This window comes from Temnothorax americanus, unplaced genomic scaffold, assembly GCF_048541705.1.
Source record: "Temnothorax americanus isolate GAGA-0224 unplaced genomic scaffold, ASM4854170v1 Scaffold7, whole genome shotgun sequence".
Classification (NCBI taxonomy): domain Eukaryota; kingdom Metazoa; phylum Arthropoda; class Insecta; order Hymenoptera; family Formicidae; genus Temnothorax; species Temnothorax americanus.
The window spans coordinates 2,842,822-2,860,402 of NW_027509792.1; the positions used below are offsets into that span (position 1 = coordinate 2,842,822).

General features: G+C 43.0%; 1 protein-coding gene across 1 annotated transcript in view; it reads right to left on the minus strand.

Moving 5' to 3' along the window:
* Positions 1 to 17,356, minus strand: part of Crp (transcription factor cropped) — a 147,242-nt gene extending 129,886 nt beyond the window's left edge. Inside the window, exon 1 of the mRNA XM_077422356.1 lies at positions 15,854 to 17,356. Coding sequence (XP_077278482.1) covers positions 15,854 to 15,939 — 86 coding nt within the window. The 5' untranslated portion in view covers positions 15,940 to 17,356. The remainder of the gene's footprint in view (positions 1 to 15,853) is intronic.
* Positions 17,357 to 17,581: the final 225 nt, after the last annotated feature.

The following is a 17,581-nucleotide window of genomic DNA, read 5'->3' on the forward strand; positions in this document are numbered from 1 at the left end:
TAAATCTATCAAAGTTATATGTGCGTCGTTATGTGTGATTACATGCTGCAGTCTATATATATATATATATATATATATATATATATATATATATATATACTCCGGGGAACTTATAAATAAGTTAGCGAAGTCCTTAATAATGCAATGCTCATTCCGTAACATTGTAGACTAACTTGTAGGTAAAGTGTCGGTAAATGAGGAAACAACAAACAGCTGGGAAAATTATACGTTAACGAGCAGCAATAAGAAAAGCAATGAGAAGAGAGCTAAGGAGGAGAAAGATCGAGATGGCGGGTATAGCGCCGCGAGGATGACTCAGCAGAGAGGACCGTGACCTTGCTCCTTGCTCCGAAACGTCATGTGCCGATAATACGAACGAGTATAAAGGCTATTCGCCAAAAAATAATCGCGTAATCATTTTTGTTTATAGTACGATTATATGAAAAACATTCCTTTCATAATTTTCCAGTAATATCTCTGTATAAAAATAATAAAACTCATTAAAATTGTATTGTGTTAGATAGAGTTTAGTTAAATTTAGATTAATTTAAACTGTAAATCAAATTATTAGACCGTGGATTAGAAAAGTATTAAAATAAAATATTTCAAAAAGTGACATATTGTCGACGTAAATATAAAGATTTAAGAGATAGAAGGTATGCAACTGATGAACCTTCGAACAATATAAAAAACGCTTATTGTTCATAAAACGTATTACCAAAAGACTATAACAATACGTAAAAATAGCAAGAGCGTCTTTAAATGTCACGATGCTTTATTGACCGCTTGTCATCTTTGTCCAGTAATTTTCTTTGGTTGAAATATTAACAGTTACTCATTCATAGATGTCACTCAAGTACCGCGGAACTACGACCACGCGCACAAAGGCATAATCGTACATCATCCCCGCCGCGATGTAATAACGCTTTCAAATCACGATCGTCCATCAAAGATTTTACAATGGGCAAAGGTGTGTTATAACGTAGCGTTATCCCACAATTTAACTCTCCGTCCGGTATTAGCTATTACTGTATCTTCGAAAACAGGCAATCTTTCTGCCACGATGTTAAATATATCCTTGTCATTCGTGAATTAAAGCGACACGGAACGTTGATAACGTGACATTTCATAGCTGATGAAGTCACTCCGTCTGTACGTTTTACATTAATTTCGGCATCGCTGCCTCTCGTCATCATCGTCGACATTTCAATCACAATTGCCGTCATACAATATCCATCAGAGCCAATGCTGCCCGTTTAATACTGCAATAAATCATTATTCCATTACGTTTAACACGTATTGCCATTTTCGAAAACAACCGTCTTTCCTCGTGATAAACATACGGTTGAATTGTTCCGAGTAACATACGAGGGATTGAATCAGGTCACGGCATTCATCGGCGATCATTCATAACGGCACGTGGAAGTCCACGGAACCAGAAATCCACGTGGCGTACTCTCTCATCGAGTGGTTATATTAGATCAGCTGGTACGCCGGCGGCTTGCTGGCTGGATGGTTGGCTGTCGTGACGTCAGCTCGTTCGTTCGCCGGATACCCGCAAAGCGCTCGCTCGCCCAGATCAGTTGTGGCGAAGTAGGTCGGCGAAGTGGATATATAGAGCTACCTTCCTTTTCACCCTGAAATCCTGCCACCCGTACGAGGGAGAACGCGCGCGCTAAAGATAACCCTACGTCGCCTATTCTTCATATCTCATTGTCAGTTCGGCTCGGTTATCTCCTCAATCGTGTGCCACTTGCACATCTCTAAAGAGAGTTCACAGTTATCTTTTATATATATGTATATATTATCCTCTTATGTCCCGTTGTACTTGGTACATTTTCAATTTTCTTAATTTCAAGTTTCGCAATTTCTTTGCACTAACGCGCGTATAATGTGCTCCTTACATTAATTTTTCGTAATATTTTTAGCATAATTTTCTTATGATATTTAACTTCCCACACGCGTAAAATTTCTTCTTTCTCAATAGTGACAGTCCTAAATTATTTTCTCGCTCTTTGTATTGTTTCGTGATAATCAACCAACAGGTACATTGTAAACCAAGTCATCAACGAGTAGAGATTAATCGTTAATTTCTACTTTTATCTCTTAATTTTTAGTATTCGTAAATTTCAAGTACAGCTACAGCTGTGAATATCACAGCTGTGATTAGCCGTTGTTGCTTGTGCCGCAACCATAATCAGCAGTCGAACCCGCAAGAGATAATTTTTTTTACAAGGTTACGTGATACTTAGGCTACACATACCGTCGAATTATCTTCGATAATAAAAAATTAAAAAAAAAGAAAAAAAAGGGAGAAGCTGCAGTATATTAAAACACTTTAGTGATATACGCAGCTCAATATAATATTAAGCAAACAAAAAACAATATTTTAATCAATAAAGTAAATCCAGAACATCTTCTTGCAGTCATATTTTAATATATTTTAAATAAATCTTATTATCATTTCGTATATTATAAAATTATTAAAAAATTTTCTTGCAATTAAAATATTGTGAAAAACCGCTCGAGATTAATTTCTCTATATAATAGAAGCTTAAGAATTAACTGTATGGTAGTGAAACAAACAAACCGTATTGTTACCATTATATTTATCAATGATTATCAGTGGCCGTCGGCGATTATTTGTCAGAATAAATACACTTTAGAGGACATTCGCTGATCGCGCGATTAGCTCCAATTATAAACTCGCACGTCGACGTTGGGCAACGTCGACGATAAAAAAAAAAGGAAGGCAAAGATAGAGGGAAAAATGAGAGGGACGACGAGGTAGCGGTGCACCGATTCGCTCGGAGCTTCTATCCCAGGTGCACGTGCACCCGTCGGGTTTTCACCGATAGACGGAAAAAGCGTGTTGAGAGAGCGCTTTCGTGAGACGCGACGCGGACAACGGCATGCGCGCATTCTGGCGCACGCGCCTGTTAGTATTGGTGTGTGTTACGACGCGCGACTGTGTGTATCCGTCCGCGGCAAACTCTCAGTCGACTCGCTCGCGTGAGTCACCAACAGCTGATGGCTGGCGCCACTCAGCTGGCTGTTACCGGTGCCTTCGCACGAGCGTCGCTATCTACGGCCGCCTATCAGCTGCGACTGACTAGGAAACGTGGCCGGATAGCAGACGCGCTTCAGTAAGAATCGCCGTGGAAAAAACACGATCCGTGATATGCTCCAGATACAACGCTATTCTGAGTCCTCCGAACTGAACGACGCCGACGACGACGACCATTCATCCTCGTTAGCGATAAAGATAGCGTCGTTTCGTCCAAATCTATCGCCGTTGACGTTCAATGAATATTAACGTTGTAATGATGACGCTAAAATATTCTCTCGTCGAATAACACGCCGAAATACGATAATCGCATTCGAGTTATCGCGGGTTGCAAGGATCACTCGATTGTAAAACGTATAATATATGCAGACGCGGCGGCATATGCATACTGAAAATTCCAATGACGCATCGCACATAACTTGAGAAGAACTGAATAATTAACTCTGTGAATTAGAAGGGGAAGAAGGTGGATACCGTAACAGTGACACACGCAAGTTATCGCAGAATGGACGACCTTCCATTTGCATATTCTACGAGCGCGATTCTAGGAACATTGCATAACGTGACTTTACTGCATTTTATGATTTCTCTTTTTTTTTCCTTATAATAGCTACAAAAATAACCGCCGGCTGGCGTCAGTCAGCTGCCTGTTACTAACGCTTCTGCACGATATCTGCGGTCGTCTATCAGCTGCGAGTGACTAACGGGAGCAGGACAGTGCGAAAGCGGATGATCAAGATGCCGCGCGGATCGCTCATAAACGACCTTGTGATAGTTTCATTTATAAATTCCCATTGAGACTTCGATGAGAATTTAGATGTTTTTAGGTCCGTGTTCCATGTAATTCTGTGCAACATTAGCATGCATAATATTGCACATGCTAAAAATCAATATTCTATTTTCCTTAGTCGTACAATTTTGCATTTAGATATACTTATTTAAATGCAAAAGATAAAGATATTCGTTGTAAAATTACGATAATTAAGATATACCTATTAATAAAAAAAATGTTGTATTAAATTTTTTAAAATAAGTAAGATATAGATACTAATAAATGTTATCTTAAAAATTTAATTTGCTTCATTTTAAGAGGGTATTCTAGTTTGAAAGGTCGTAAAAAGAAGGTATTTTTCAGGAATTTTTTGTAGAAAAAAAAGCAAATAACGTTAAAAACTTTGTATGCTCTCTTAGTCTTATTTTTATTTTCTAAGTTACAAAGACACTTTTCATTTTTGTGTTATATCCTAGTCACTAGAAGTTCCCAAAGAAAGACGGTGTAAATGATTCTAGCTGTTCTAGGTAGGTACCTATCTAAAATGCAAAAAATTTCTTATTCAGAAGTGTGGCTATCATTTACACCTCCTAGTGACCAGGATATAACATAGAAAAAAAGAGCATTTTTGTTACTTAAAAAATAAAAATATATTATTAAAATAAAAAACATGCTAAAGAACATGCAAAATTCAATATTATTCGCTGTTTTTGTTTTTCTAAACAAAATTTCTAGACAATACCTTCTTTTTACGACCTTTTAAAGCAGAATACCCTGTTAAACTTTATATCTTAGGCCAAGTTCCACAAACGTTGGTTAACTTTTAACCTTTTACTCACTGAGTTAACCTAAGATAAAAAGTTAATCGACGTTTGTAAAACTAGACCTTAACTTATCTCGATATTATAAAAAAAAAAAAAATTTTTTTTACATAAAATATATTAAATAATATGAAAAAAAGATGCAAAGAAACACTGATGCTTCCCTGCTGATGCCTGTCTGCTGATCCTTCCCTAAACTCGATCTCTGACCTAACCTAAAGCAGGTATGAATTCGGAAAAGATCCGTCCGCAGTAAAACTCCTACCTTATACGGACGCTCAAGACCACGCTGGTACAGCTGGGTTGCGTTCCAAAATTCACTCTGGGTAACTAAAATCTATAGTTTACGTCACGTACACGCGTCCATTCCCGATTGGTTGATACATATATGTATGTATGTGGATGTGTGTAGATTTAGGGTCTCGAACACCCTCCACGCCTATTTCCCCTAGCAGTTATTTCCAAAACTCCATTTCTAATAGCCAAACCCTATCGGTGCACAAACTTAATTTTCCCTTCTTCCTTAAGTTGTACAGTCGCGCTCATTAGTGTCTAGACACCGAAAATTGTACGCGTTTCGGAAGACGTTCAAATAGTAGAAAGTTAGAAAGAAAAAAATAGTCATTTTTTTCTTCCTACCTTTCTACTATTTGAATGTGTTCGGAAACGCGTCCAATTTTCGGTGTCCAGGCATTAATGAGCGCGATTGTACATAATATCATGTCAGTCGATGAATGACTCCTTAGTATAAGTAGCATTGCTCGTCGAATTTCTATCTCGAGAGGCACGTAATCGAAAAGATCGTCATAGCTACGGCCTATCTTATCCTGTACACATTTTTTTGAAGATATTTGAATCGTGTAAAAAAGTTACTCGTACTACAAGCTTTATCGTTGCAAGTCTTGTTCGTACTACGAGATTTGTCGCGTATACCATATTATTATTAATATTGCAAAGCTTTACGCTCAGAACAAGATCTTTTTAAAATGTCATATTTTTATAAATATAAAAATAGATGAAAATAAACCAGGTGTAAAAAAAATATGATAAAAGTCGCAGAATTTATTACTCTACGAAAGAGAAAATAAAATAGCCCTCTCTGGATTATGTAGCCTGAAGAAAAAAAAACGAACGGAAAGGTAGGGAGAAGACTGCTTACGACAACATCTGGAAGGGACTCTTCTGCGAACGGAACTGTCGTCGGCAGATGTTAACAGGATTAGGGCCAGAAATAGGCAACAATAGGTTTCTCTCTTGCCCTGAATATTTCTTATTTCAATGGCTCGCTACCGTACATCACACTCGGCTGAATAAAAACATATCTTCGTGTAATATTAAAACTTAAATTTGAATCCAAAAGATAAAAAGATCACTACGGAATACCGGTGCAAGATAGCGCGAAAGTCGAATAAAATATAAAAATATAATAAATCACGACAAAACACACATTACTAATATTCGATTTGCAACTTCAAAAGTATAACTTGACAGAATGATAAAACGCGGGTTGAGAAATATACATATAGATAATATTTCAATCGTCTAGCGCAATTACGAAGCGATTTGGAAAATGGTTCGAGAGAGTTCGAGAAGAAGCGGAGAACGCGTTCCTAGAAACCACGAACGTCCGATCTCCAAGACCTATCTCAATCGTCAGAGTAATCGCCCGGCCAATATAACAATCAGCCGACGTTATTGTTGGCTCGACGTCGCGTCGCGCGATTTCGGGACGCCCGTTGCATCTGCGGCTTCCGAGGCGCACGGTATCAAGTTACACGCACATGAGGACAAAGTAAGAGAAGAGGTACACGCATGCCGGCGAGTGCGAGCGCGCGCGCGCGCAAGAGAGCGCGTATACGCAGATGTCTTTGGCAGTGATGACGGTGCGCGCCTAGCTCTCCACGTTGCAGCACGCGGGATGAAATGAAGAACGAGAATGGATATGAGATTGGGAACGGCCGAGGCATATATATATTTAGCAGTGTGACGTAAGACGCAGTCCAACGGGCGCCACGTCGAGTCGTCTCTACGTGCCTTCTCTCTCCCTCTCTCTCTCGTCCCATCCCACCACTTCCTCTTTACCTTTGGTTACTCCGACTGAATTTTACTCTTCTTTCAACAAGACAGAGGAACATATCCTCGGATATCTATCGACCTTCCATTCAAACTATTTCAAACATTCCTCTCTCTTTACTTTCTAATTACTTGATAATTTCAACAGTTTCCTTCTTTTTTTAGTTACATCAGTATTATGCAACATATAATTTTATAAATAGTTTATTACAAAATTATTATCTATTATAGAATTATCAAAAAATTAATTTTTTGTATAAGATTCTCATACCGTTAATAAAAATTTCTCGATACATGATCTATTATATCTATCAATTTAAAAAAATCATTGCAATTGCCTAAAGAATACGTTCTCATATGTCACCTCGTTAATTCAGGTGTTTTAACTTGCACATAACAATCAAAAGGCTTCAGTTCGTATTCGACGACATACGCACGTATGTAAATACGTTATGTGCTGTTAATCACTTGGGAGAGAGCACCTGCGAGGAAAACAATGACAATTTATATAGATGACGATTGGAATGCGTGCGCTCCCGTGCGTAAAATGACGTGAGTCAACCAGCTGTTGGGATACGAATCGAGGCAGCGAACCGAGGCGCGGATGACAGCCGGTAGTTTGTGTACTGCGTCAGATCGAAAAAACGTAGGGCGTTCTTTATACGCTAACTCTCTGATGTGTGATATGAACGCTGCATCCTCCCGCACGTCAGCATTCGTCAAAAAGAAAACGCCCGTTATCGCGAATGTTATGACTAGGCCGTGTCCATCGCGCACCACAAACCTCCACAAATACTCGATCATGATCGATCCTACAGACATACAGGATGTCCAGAAAAAAAAGTAACCAGAAATCGATTCTTTAGTTTTACTCTTATAACAATGTTAATCTTCATTCAATGGCAATGACAAAGTTATTGTAAAATTAAATCGTTGAATGTTACTGTAAAATTAAATCTGGTTCGTAATACATTCGTAATCCGTTTTATCTTTCATCCCTTTCTTTTCTTTTTCAACATCAAATATTAAAATTTTTGAGTGTACTAATAAAATCGGTTTTCACGAGTGTGTCGAGAAATCCGAATTACATATTAATTTTTAAATTAGATTAAACTTTAAGTTACAAACTAGATTCTGCCGAAATATTTTTTCTGTAGATACTTAGAAGAATTTTTTTCTGCACGCATTTTCTAAATTCAACACATTCTAAAGCTAAAAGAGCAGCAGGTACTTCTAGCCATTTCCTTTCTCTTTTCGGGGTAATTCTGAAAAAAGGATCCAGGTAGCAGGTAGGAAAGAATTCATCTCTGTTAGATATGAATAGACACAAAAATATGAGAATGCTAAAATATATTTTCTAACCGTCTTGCCTAACGCTTCAGTCTTCCTTCGTAAGATCACTTTCGACAAGATGACTTTAGCTTCTCGCTATAAACTTAATAGTCAATATTTACTTTGCAAACATTTACACGTAAAAAGTTAAAAATTACATTGCTGTTCGGCAAAAATTAAAGGAATTGAAAGGGAGATGCGATGTTCGCAATTGCAATTTTTGTTATCAATTTTGAAAGATACAATTTTTCACATTCCTCTATACCGATATAGAGTACAAAATACGCGCGCGCGCGCGCGCGCACACACACATGAATACAACATCCTTAGAATAAAACCAACTGCGACGAAGAGAAGCACCGCGTTGAATACTTAAAGAAAGATGAAAGAGGGGCGTGAGACGGAGGTATTATTCCCGCGTCTGAGGTCGGTCCCTTTGCTTTTATTCGTATATGACACCTCCACGAACGTAGGATATTTGTGTAAGCGAAGTTTGCGGTGCACGACGGATATGTGGAGCATAAGAGGTCAACAGAGAAACCATTGTTGTCTGCTGTCAGATAGCAGAACTGAAAGGAGTTTCGAGATCGTCTCCATGGTTCACAGTCGCTTATTCTCTATGAGAAACAAAGTTGCGCGTCGTAGAAATTAGATTGATATTTACGTGTACAAATGCGTCAAATGTTCTGCATCATACGGCCATATGACAAGATTCTGTAGCATATTCCGAGATACTAGAATTGTGTTCGTATTTAACTTCATGGACAAAGATAGACTCCATAGATCTCTCGTTCATATAAAATTGATAATTAACGCTGCATAGAATATCTCTCATAAAAGAAGATAATAAAATGTAAGAAATTTTTCTGTAACAATTAATTTGTTCTACGTAAACTAATATAAATTAATATATGTAGTGGAGTGTAAGATTTGTAGAGCGTAGATTTTGTGAATATTAATCGCGACTTTATACGAAAAAAGCCGGAATACACAAGAATAAATTCATTAAAAAGATCACATCACCACCAATTTAAAATTTCAAAGAAAAATGATTGCGTCAGACATTCTCAGCCAGGCGGCAGCTGGCTTTGTGTACTTTCAGTCACGAAATTATACCTGGCATTCTATTCGACACCCCATTCCTATGCAAGAGTCGTATATCCATCATGTGTTTTGTCATAAGCATTTTAACGGCCAAAAGTTCCTGTATTTTACAAAGAGCGTACTCAGAGTTAAGATAAAGGAGGCTGAGACGCATCTTGCGACTTAATAAGAAGAACGCGTTCGTAACTGCATCTCAAGCAATCATTGTTCCGGCTGCGATAACGGTTCGTATCGCAGCTCATGCACAGACGATCCTAGACGCTGGAATCAGAGGCCTCATTCATACTCCCTATCTCGCACCCGCACGCACACCCACGCGCGAGCGGAGAGAGAAAGAGAAACGTATACGTAAACGTATACGTAAACGTAAGCGTGACCATAAAAAGCAGACAAGAGTATACCGGCTCATCGGCAGGTATATTAAGCTATCTAAGCCAAATCAGAACACAAAAAATGTTATGTGGAATTAATTTGCTAATTATTTGCTATTTTTTGCTTGCAAAAATAATTTTTTTGCTCACACTATTAAAAAGTTACAAAAAGCTGGATAGCTTAAGATTAAGCTGCCTCTCGTCGGCGACCATCCGGCTCGCAGACGGTCACAAAGCGACTAGCTGGTTAACCTCGAAAGCCGCCGACCCAGTGACGGATGATCGCGCGTCGCGTATGCGTACGTTGCACCGGAAAAATTGCGTAGTCTTCGTTGAGCTAGGTCGCGCACGTTCCCCATCGCCCGGCATAGCCTATCTAGGGATTATCGAGCTTGGCGTGCAAATAAATTGCGATCGCGTGGGCATTACGTAAGACATTGCGTTTATTCGTTGACGAACGTATTACACAGCGCGGTATCGTTATTTATTTCTTCGCAAAGAAGGTTAATATTTACTAACACTGGCGGATCCTGGGGAGAGGGGTTAAACTCCCTTTCCAAATAAAAGAAAGCAGTTTTATTGGATGTTTTTAAAAATCTAAGAAAAAATGCATTAAAACAAGATCAAAAGTTTCAAGTTCTCGTTGATTATGAAGTAAAAGCTAAGCGTGATTATACTAAGAAAAATATTAAATCAAATAATTTTGTCCAAACCCTCCCATTATCGACGTCAAGATCCGCTAGTGATTATTATACCAATAACGTTACCGCGCTATGTAATAAGATAAATGTACTAATGCCGGGACACTTAAGACCTATATGTCTGGACACCTTTATCATTTTAATTTTTAAATAAGTATAACGCGAATTAAAATCAAAAATGAAAATATAATACAAGAAAAATATTTTTGTCTTTAATTCTTTAATTTTAATTCACGTTATAACTTATTTAAGAACTAAAATGATAAAAATGTACAGACATAGGTACATTTACCTTACTTTTCTCAACGAGTAAACTGCTGTGGAATAGAGCTCACTTGCGCGCTACATTTTTCAAGCTACGTCAGAGAATGTTATATTAATTCATTATTGTTAAACAGTTTTATTGTAAAGCATAGTTTCTTATAACGTATGAAACGTTATAGAACACAGCTTACTTGTATACGCTCTATTGTAACTGTACATCGAAAAAACAGACATTGATTTATTATCACTAATTAAAAAAATATTGTAATTCATAGCTTTCTCTATAATTCCTCGTAGAATCCTACAAATTGCAACTTTACTCGTGTGCTACATTGTAAAGTCTAATCCCAGCTGGTTCCTAAAATAAAGGTATAGCTCTGTTTCGTGAACTGAGTAAGAAAGCTGCATATTAAACTTTTCTTATCGATTAATAAACTAGAGATAGAAATAGTGATTCGTTACAGGTCAAGCCGGAAGATATGTATATGGCATGTAATTATATCGCGAATCCTAAAAATAAGACCCGTTTGCCTATGTCTATTATAGTAGCTATATATATTCGCGAAGCAAGAGAAACGAAAGCACGTCTTCTGTTAATTACCAGTGATATTGCAGATTATAGTACAACACCGGTAAAGTATCTTTCCAACACGTGCACACGTATGCGAGCTTTATTGCAAAGTCATTTTCCAGGTAGATACAGGCAAATAAAGACCCGTTTTGTCTACTTATGTCTATCGCGGACGAGACTTCTATCTATCACGGACATTATACCGCAAGCGACCGACCTATCATTCGCATTGTATTTGCATGAACGATAAAAACACAAATCCGCGAGCTGCAGCTCTCGCTCGCGCTTATCGCGGCGAACGGACGGTCGCGAATGTCCGACCTGGTTTAAAACCGCCGCGCCGGCAGGAAGTCACGGCGGATAACGAGATTGGAGAAAAAAAAATTATGCAGTTGCGACAGGTGTTAAGCTCATTCCTAGACGAAGCCGTTCAAACGTCTACATTTCGCAGTGGAATGACGAGTGACGCGGCGTCGGGTCGCGACGTTTCCTTGGCGTGCGCCGAACTTTGCGGCGTGTCGCGTCACGTTTCTGCTCCGACATCAAAGTTGCGAGGATCAGTTAAATTGCGACGCGTAGAATTCACTTTCAACAAATAATAGATACATTATATCTAGTAGCGAGAAATAAATGCATCGTAAATAGGAAAGCCCCCTTTTCATCGCGAGAAGCGAGACACCCGCGGAAAGACTGGAGAGCTCGCGCGACTACAGAAATCCAGATCTTATTAAATTTACCATAAATATGCTATATTATAACAAAATTACGTAAATTTATAAGATATAGATTTCTGTACTCGCGAGCTCGGAGTCTTTTCCGCGCGTATCTCACTTCTCGCAACGAAGGGCTTTCCTATTATAATGCATTTATTTCTCCGCTACAGGGCACGACGTTAATTTGTCGGGGATTGACGTTTTCTCAGGGACGCGTTTCACGAACTGCGCCGTAACGCCGGAACGAACGTTATATGACGTAAACCTCCGACGCGCGGGTGCACGCGCACCCGAATGCACAGGTTAACCCGGCGCGGCGCGCGGCGCGCGAGTGGGTGCACCGTGCGAGATATAACTCACTCGCTGCATCCCGCTCCGTCGCGCTCTCCCTCGCCTCGCCCGCGTCGCTCCTCGAGTGCACGCGCTCGCGACGTATATATGTACACATACGTGTGTGCATATATACTTAAACAGCAATGTACGCGCGCGATATGGATACGCTGCGACGTTGACCGTGGTCAGGATTGGCTCGACCCATTTGTTAAGCTACGAGAGTTTGCGAACGCGAAAAGTGCATCGAAGTAGAGATGGAGCCGTTCCCCCGTCTCTCTCTGTGTGTGGACACGGAAAAACAAACTGCGCGCAAAAGACTCGTGTGACGCGTCGCGGATGCAACGTGCGCCTCGCGACGTCCGAACGTTCAGCGTGAAACGATCACCCCTGTTTAACGCGTTATCTCGGGATAGCTGTCGCACCACTGATAAATATTACCAAGATGTTATGTCAGTGATCTTTATCTCGTAGGTATATGCTTACGTGCCACAAAGCATGCATATTAGGAATTGTATTGTGTGCACGACAACCACATATTATGGCGTTAAAAGGGGCGCCAGAAAAATTATAAATTACAATCGCGACATTATGTCAACTATTCGAGAAACGTCGGAAAAATGTAAAAAGATATATCTGGATAATATTGACGTAGGCAAGTATGAAACACACATATGGGGACATTACACACCGTATTAAAAATAGAACACGAAAAGTTGCGTTTAACGTCCAATTAACAATTGTACTCGTCCATTACGAACAGAAACCAACAGATGCATTTGACAGGTGAAATGTAATTTGCCTTTCTAATGCAAGCTATTTCCAGCCGACGAATGAATAAATATATATACAGAGAGACGGATGAGGTGCGCGCGCGTCGGAATAAATTACTTTAAGCAAATTTATCACGATCAGTAATGCAAGAACCATTATGATTACGTAACGACAGTCCGTTTAACGGGCTTTGATATTGTGTTCGTCGCGTCACGATTAAAAGCGCGGATAAGCACATATTTAGGGTGACTTCGTGCGTTACGTTCAACTTTGGTGTCAAAGTTATACATTCCAACGCGCGAGGGAAGTTTGGGAAATAGTTTTCCCCCCCTTAACGTCGCCGTAACCACGTCGACTTATCGTCGTGCAGAGCTCACGGAATAATGCCATCGGATAACGCAGCATAAGCAAAACGCTTTCGACGAGTGATGAATTATATAATTCGGATACACGAGACTGTGTCCGAGTTATTCCACTGCTTCTCTCTCTCTCTCTCTCTTTCTCACTGCTGCGATTAGAAACAATAAATAATATAACGTAACGTGATATATGAAGCGGTGATACATGAGGAACGATATTATTACTTTATTAGGTATGTCGCGTACACCGATCATTTATTTACGCTTCATACCAATCGTAATAATCCGTTTGACGATGACAACATTGATATTTCACTTTGTCACCATGGCGTACGCTATTTTATACTTTTACGCCATACATAATATCGCACCCAGCTTCTCTTACATTCTTCATATTAATGATATCACAATGAGCGAGTGATTCAATATGGAAAAATATGAAACATACGATTTTATGAATAATTTCGACATGCTTCACTGAACGTACAGCGTTGTTCGCTACATTATCCATGTACCATAAAGATATTCTTCTTGCAACACAAATTTTGAAGGGGAAGAAACTAAAAGCGTTGAACTTGGCGCGGGAATGTTAATAAATGTAATTAATTCAGAATAATTTTTTATAGACACCACGATATATACGAACTTGTATTAGAACCGTCTCTTTTAAACTTGGATAAATGTCTGTAAACTTTAGTGCGTAGATTGCCAAACTTCTGCGTATGAGATTCAGTCTATAAGATTCGAGGCCGATTCGAGGGACTCGAGGAGTCCGAGGGACATAGCGCGAGTAAGCGCAATACAACGGTGATGAGCGTATGTAAACAAGAAGTCGAGCCGGAGCGCGGCATGCTTGGAGTTATTTATAGAAACCGATTATTGTGCAACAAACGCGGCTTTGCGTAACGCGTGCGGCGGCACCGTACGTTCCCGGCTCTGTCGGTCACTCGGCTGTACACAAAAGGACACACTTTCCTCTCGCCTTCCTGCTTCTTTGTTCTACGATCGTTGTACTCGTGAGATAAAAAAAAAAAAAAAAAACCACGCCGCACACGGCCGAAGACGCAAAAAGTGACGCTCGGCGTGCCGCTTTGAATCCGACGAGGCGCGATCCGTCGGCTTCGTCAGGACGAAAGACTAAATCGCTTTATGATTTTACGACAAATTTATATGTTTGTAGGAGTGATTTTATGTAAGTTCTCTTTCATCGCCGGATATTACGAACCGTATTTATATAACAATTGTCGACGTATTGTAGCAACATCAATGAAGTTGCGTTTACAGATAAAACTCGTACTTGGGAAGACTTGACAAATGTTAATTTTAAGTGGGACACGCGTGCGCGCTTCGCGTTTTGTAAATTTTTATCGACAAATCTAAAGTTACAAAAGAATCCATTCTTTTGTTAAACATATAGTGCAGTTTCTAATAGATAATTGACGCGACCCAAGAGGGTCCCAAGCTGATTTTACAAAACAATAAAAATTTGTAACGTATTCTGGATAACGCTGGAAAAGCATAAAATGTGACAAAAAATATACCGAAGAAAAAATAAGATGAATTCCGATCCGAGCTGGTGTTTAAGAAAACGAATATCCTCTTCCAATCTCAATGGATGTACAGAACGAGAGATATTCCAAAGAAATTACGAGTTTTTGCATTACGTAAGAGTGAAATGCGGATGTGCGCGCGCGATAACGGAAGAAATGCGAGACGTCGCGAAAACGAGGGAGGAGAGGCATCCGCCGCGGACGCGAGCGACGAACGAGGCGGCGGGCGGGCGCGCGCGCGCGCGCGCCATGCTTGTTGGGCGTGAACGCATGGAGAGCGCGGAGATTCGCGAGAGCGCCACGCCGCGCCGTGCCGGTCCGGTCCGACGCGGGGCGACGCGGCGCTACGCGTCCCTGCGTCTCCAGCGGAAAACGGCTTTCGGGGAGCCGTGGCGGCGGCGGCGGCGGCGGCCGACGCAGCGTCGCGATCACATACACATCGGGCCAGCAGCAGCAGCAGCAGCCACCAGCGGTTGGGATATCGGGGCGACGGGCGCCGGCCGGCCGGCCGGCCGGCTTCAACAGCTGTGCCCGCGCTCTCTCTTTCTCTCGCGCGGCTCGATACGCGCGCACCTCGCGCGAGCCCGACAATGCCGATACACCACCACCATCGCCGCCGTCGCTCCGATGCCACGGCGGCAGCTACGTTACGCTCTCGCAAACAGGTTGAGGCGATAAGCGGATCGAGCACGACACTCTTTCGAGAGAGCCAATAAAGACCGCTCGTCTCTCTTTCGCGCGTTCTCTCTCTCCCCCCCCTCGCTCTCTCTTTCTCTTTTTCTCCCTGTATCCTTCTCGCTCCTGCTCGCTCGGTCTCTTTCTGCCCGGTTACGAAGCGCACCATGTAACCTCGTCATGTCAAACGCGGGTATAGGGTATATATATATGTAATACGTGTACAATGTATGCGTATATAGATATACGTGCACGCATGCATAGATTCATGGCGGTAGTCGGCACGCCACACCATCGCCACGCATTATACCTACTATCACTAACGCCCGGCCTCTTTTCTGTTCTCGGAAAGAGTATGGATGAAAAAGAAACTCACCCGCACAGGTCAGCTTCCGGCTGGTCAATCGACTCGACGATTTCCTCGAGCAAAATCCGATCGTCAGCAACAAATTGCACTGACATATCTCGTCAGTCCGCGGCACCAAGAGTTTCCGACGGCCGTCGTCGCGGCTGCTCTCTCTCGCTCGCTCTCCTGGATATCTTTGCGTTATCCGCTCGCACTCTTTCTTCCTCGCGCACTTCTTTCCCGCTTTTCTTTCTCGTCTCGCTGTCCGTTCGTCCGTCCGTCCTTCCGTCTTTCGCTCGCTCGCCCGCTCGCTCCTTCACTTGGTCGCCCGACCGCGCACTCCACTCCGGGACGGAGGAGAGGGACAAACAACGAACGCGCGTTTTATCAAACGCGTCTCCGCTCGCGGCACGATGCACGTATATACGCGATACTCGCCACTTCCGGCTCACGCCGTGCCTCGCGACGACCCCGTTTTCCTCTCCTCGGGCAAAACGCCGGCGACACGCACGGGAGATTCGTCCACGGGACAGCCACACGCTCCGCGCGGCGCGCACACACAACGCCCGAACGCGTTTTGTAATGGCGATCTTTGGCGGGAAACAGCTGAGGGCCCCCACGGCACGGCGCGCCGTCGATCGTGGATCACTCCGCCGCCCGGCGTCAGGAACGTCGCTACTGCGACTCGGGCGCGGGCGCTGGGCGCTCCTTTCTCCACCGGGGGCGTCGGCACTCCGGCCACTCGAGCTCACTCGACACTCGACGCTTTTCCTTCACTCGCGATACGCGGAACGACTCGCCAGTCGTTCCCGCCCGCACGTTTTCCCACGAAATGTCGCACAACGACGACTCGGGTTGAACTGACAACCGACACTCGCGTCCAAGTTGAATCGCACGCGAGATACCTGTCCTAATCGATGTCTCTAGTCCCCTCGCACTTGCTCGCGATCACACGAGAATTCTCGGCACTCGTCCGATTGATACGCCGGGACGCGGAGCGACGTTTCGCGTACGCTCGCTCTACCCTCGCGCGCCGGTAGAATCGTCGCGCGCGCGCGCGCGCGCGTGACAAGTCCGTGACGACGTACGTTGAACCGCGGCGTAGCCGTATACGTTGCGGCGGTTACGACCTTCGCGTATTATGAACCCGCGTGAGACGGATATCGGCGGGAATCTCACCTCGAGGAGGAGGAGGACAGGACGCTCGGAGAGAGTCCTCGTCCTCGCCGGTCGCGGCTCGCCGCTCGCCTAGCCGTACGATCGAGAGAAGGCGGCTCGCGGCGCCCGAGCGGGGGAGAAGCCGCGCACTTCGCTCTGCCCTGAGCGGCGACTCGCTTCGGACCAATCCCCCGTCAGCTCATCCTCGACGATCCCGGCCTCGACGGAATCCGGCTACCCCCTCGGCGGCTCGGTGCCGTCGGATCGTTCACTCGCGCGCGAAAATCCGCACGTAGGTGGCCGGCGGTTACCCCCGATACCCCCGTCGCCCGTCGCGGGAAGGGAAATGCACGGCGCCGCGGCGCGGGACTACTTTCCCGTCGCGTAGGTTTACGCTAGAGGAATGACGCGGCCGCGCGGGAAACATCTGCCAGCTGGCCAAAGCCCCGCCCATAGAATACGCGAGTCTACTCGATCCCCCACCACACCGCCGTGCCGCGCCGTCACCCCACTCCCTCTACCCGCGCTCTATCGCGGTCGCGAGCGTGAACGCGTACACACGTAGCCGGCTACGGTCGGCTCGCACACGTCGAACGTTCC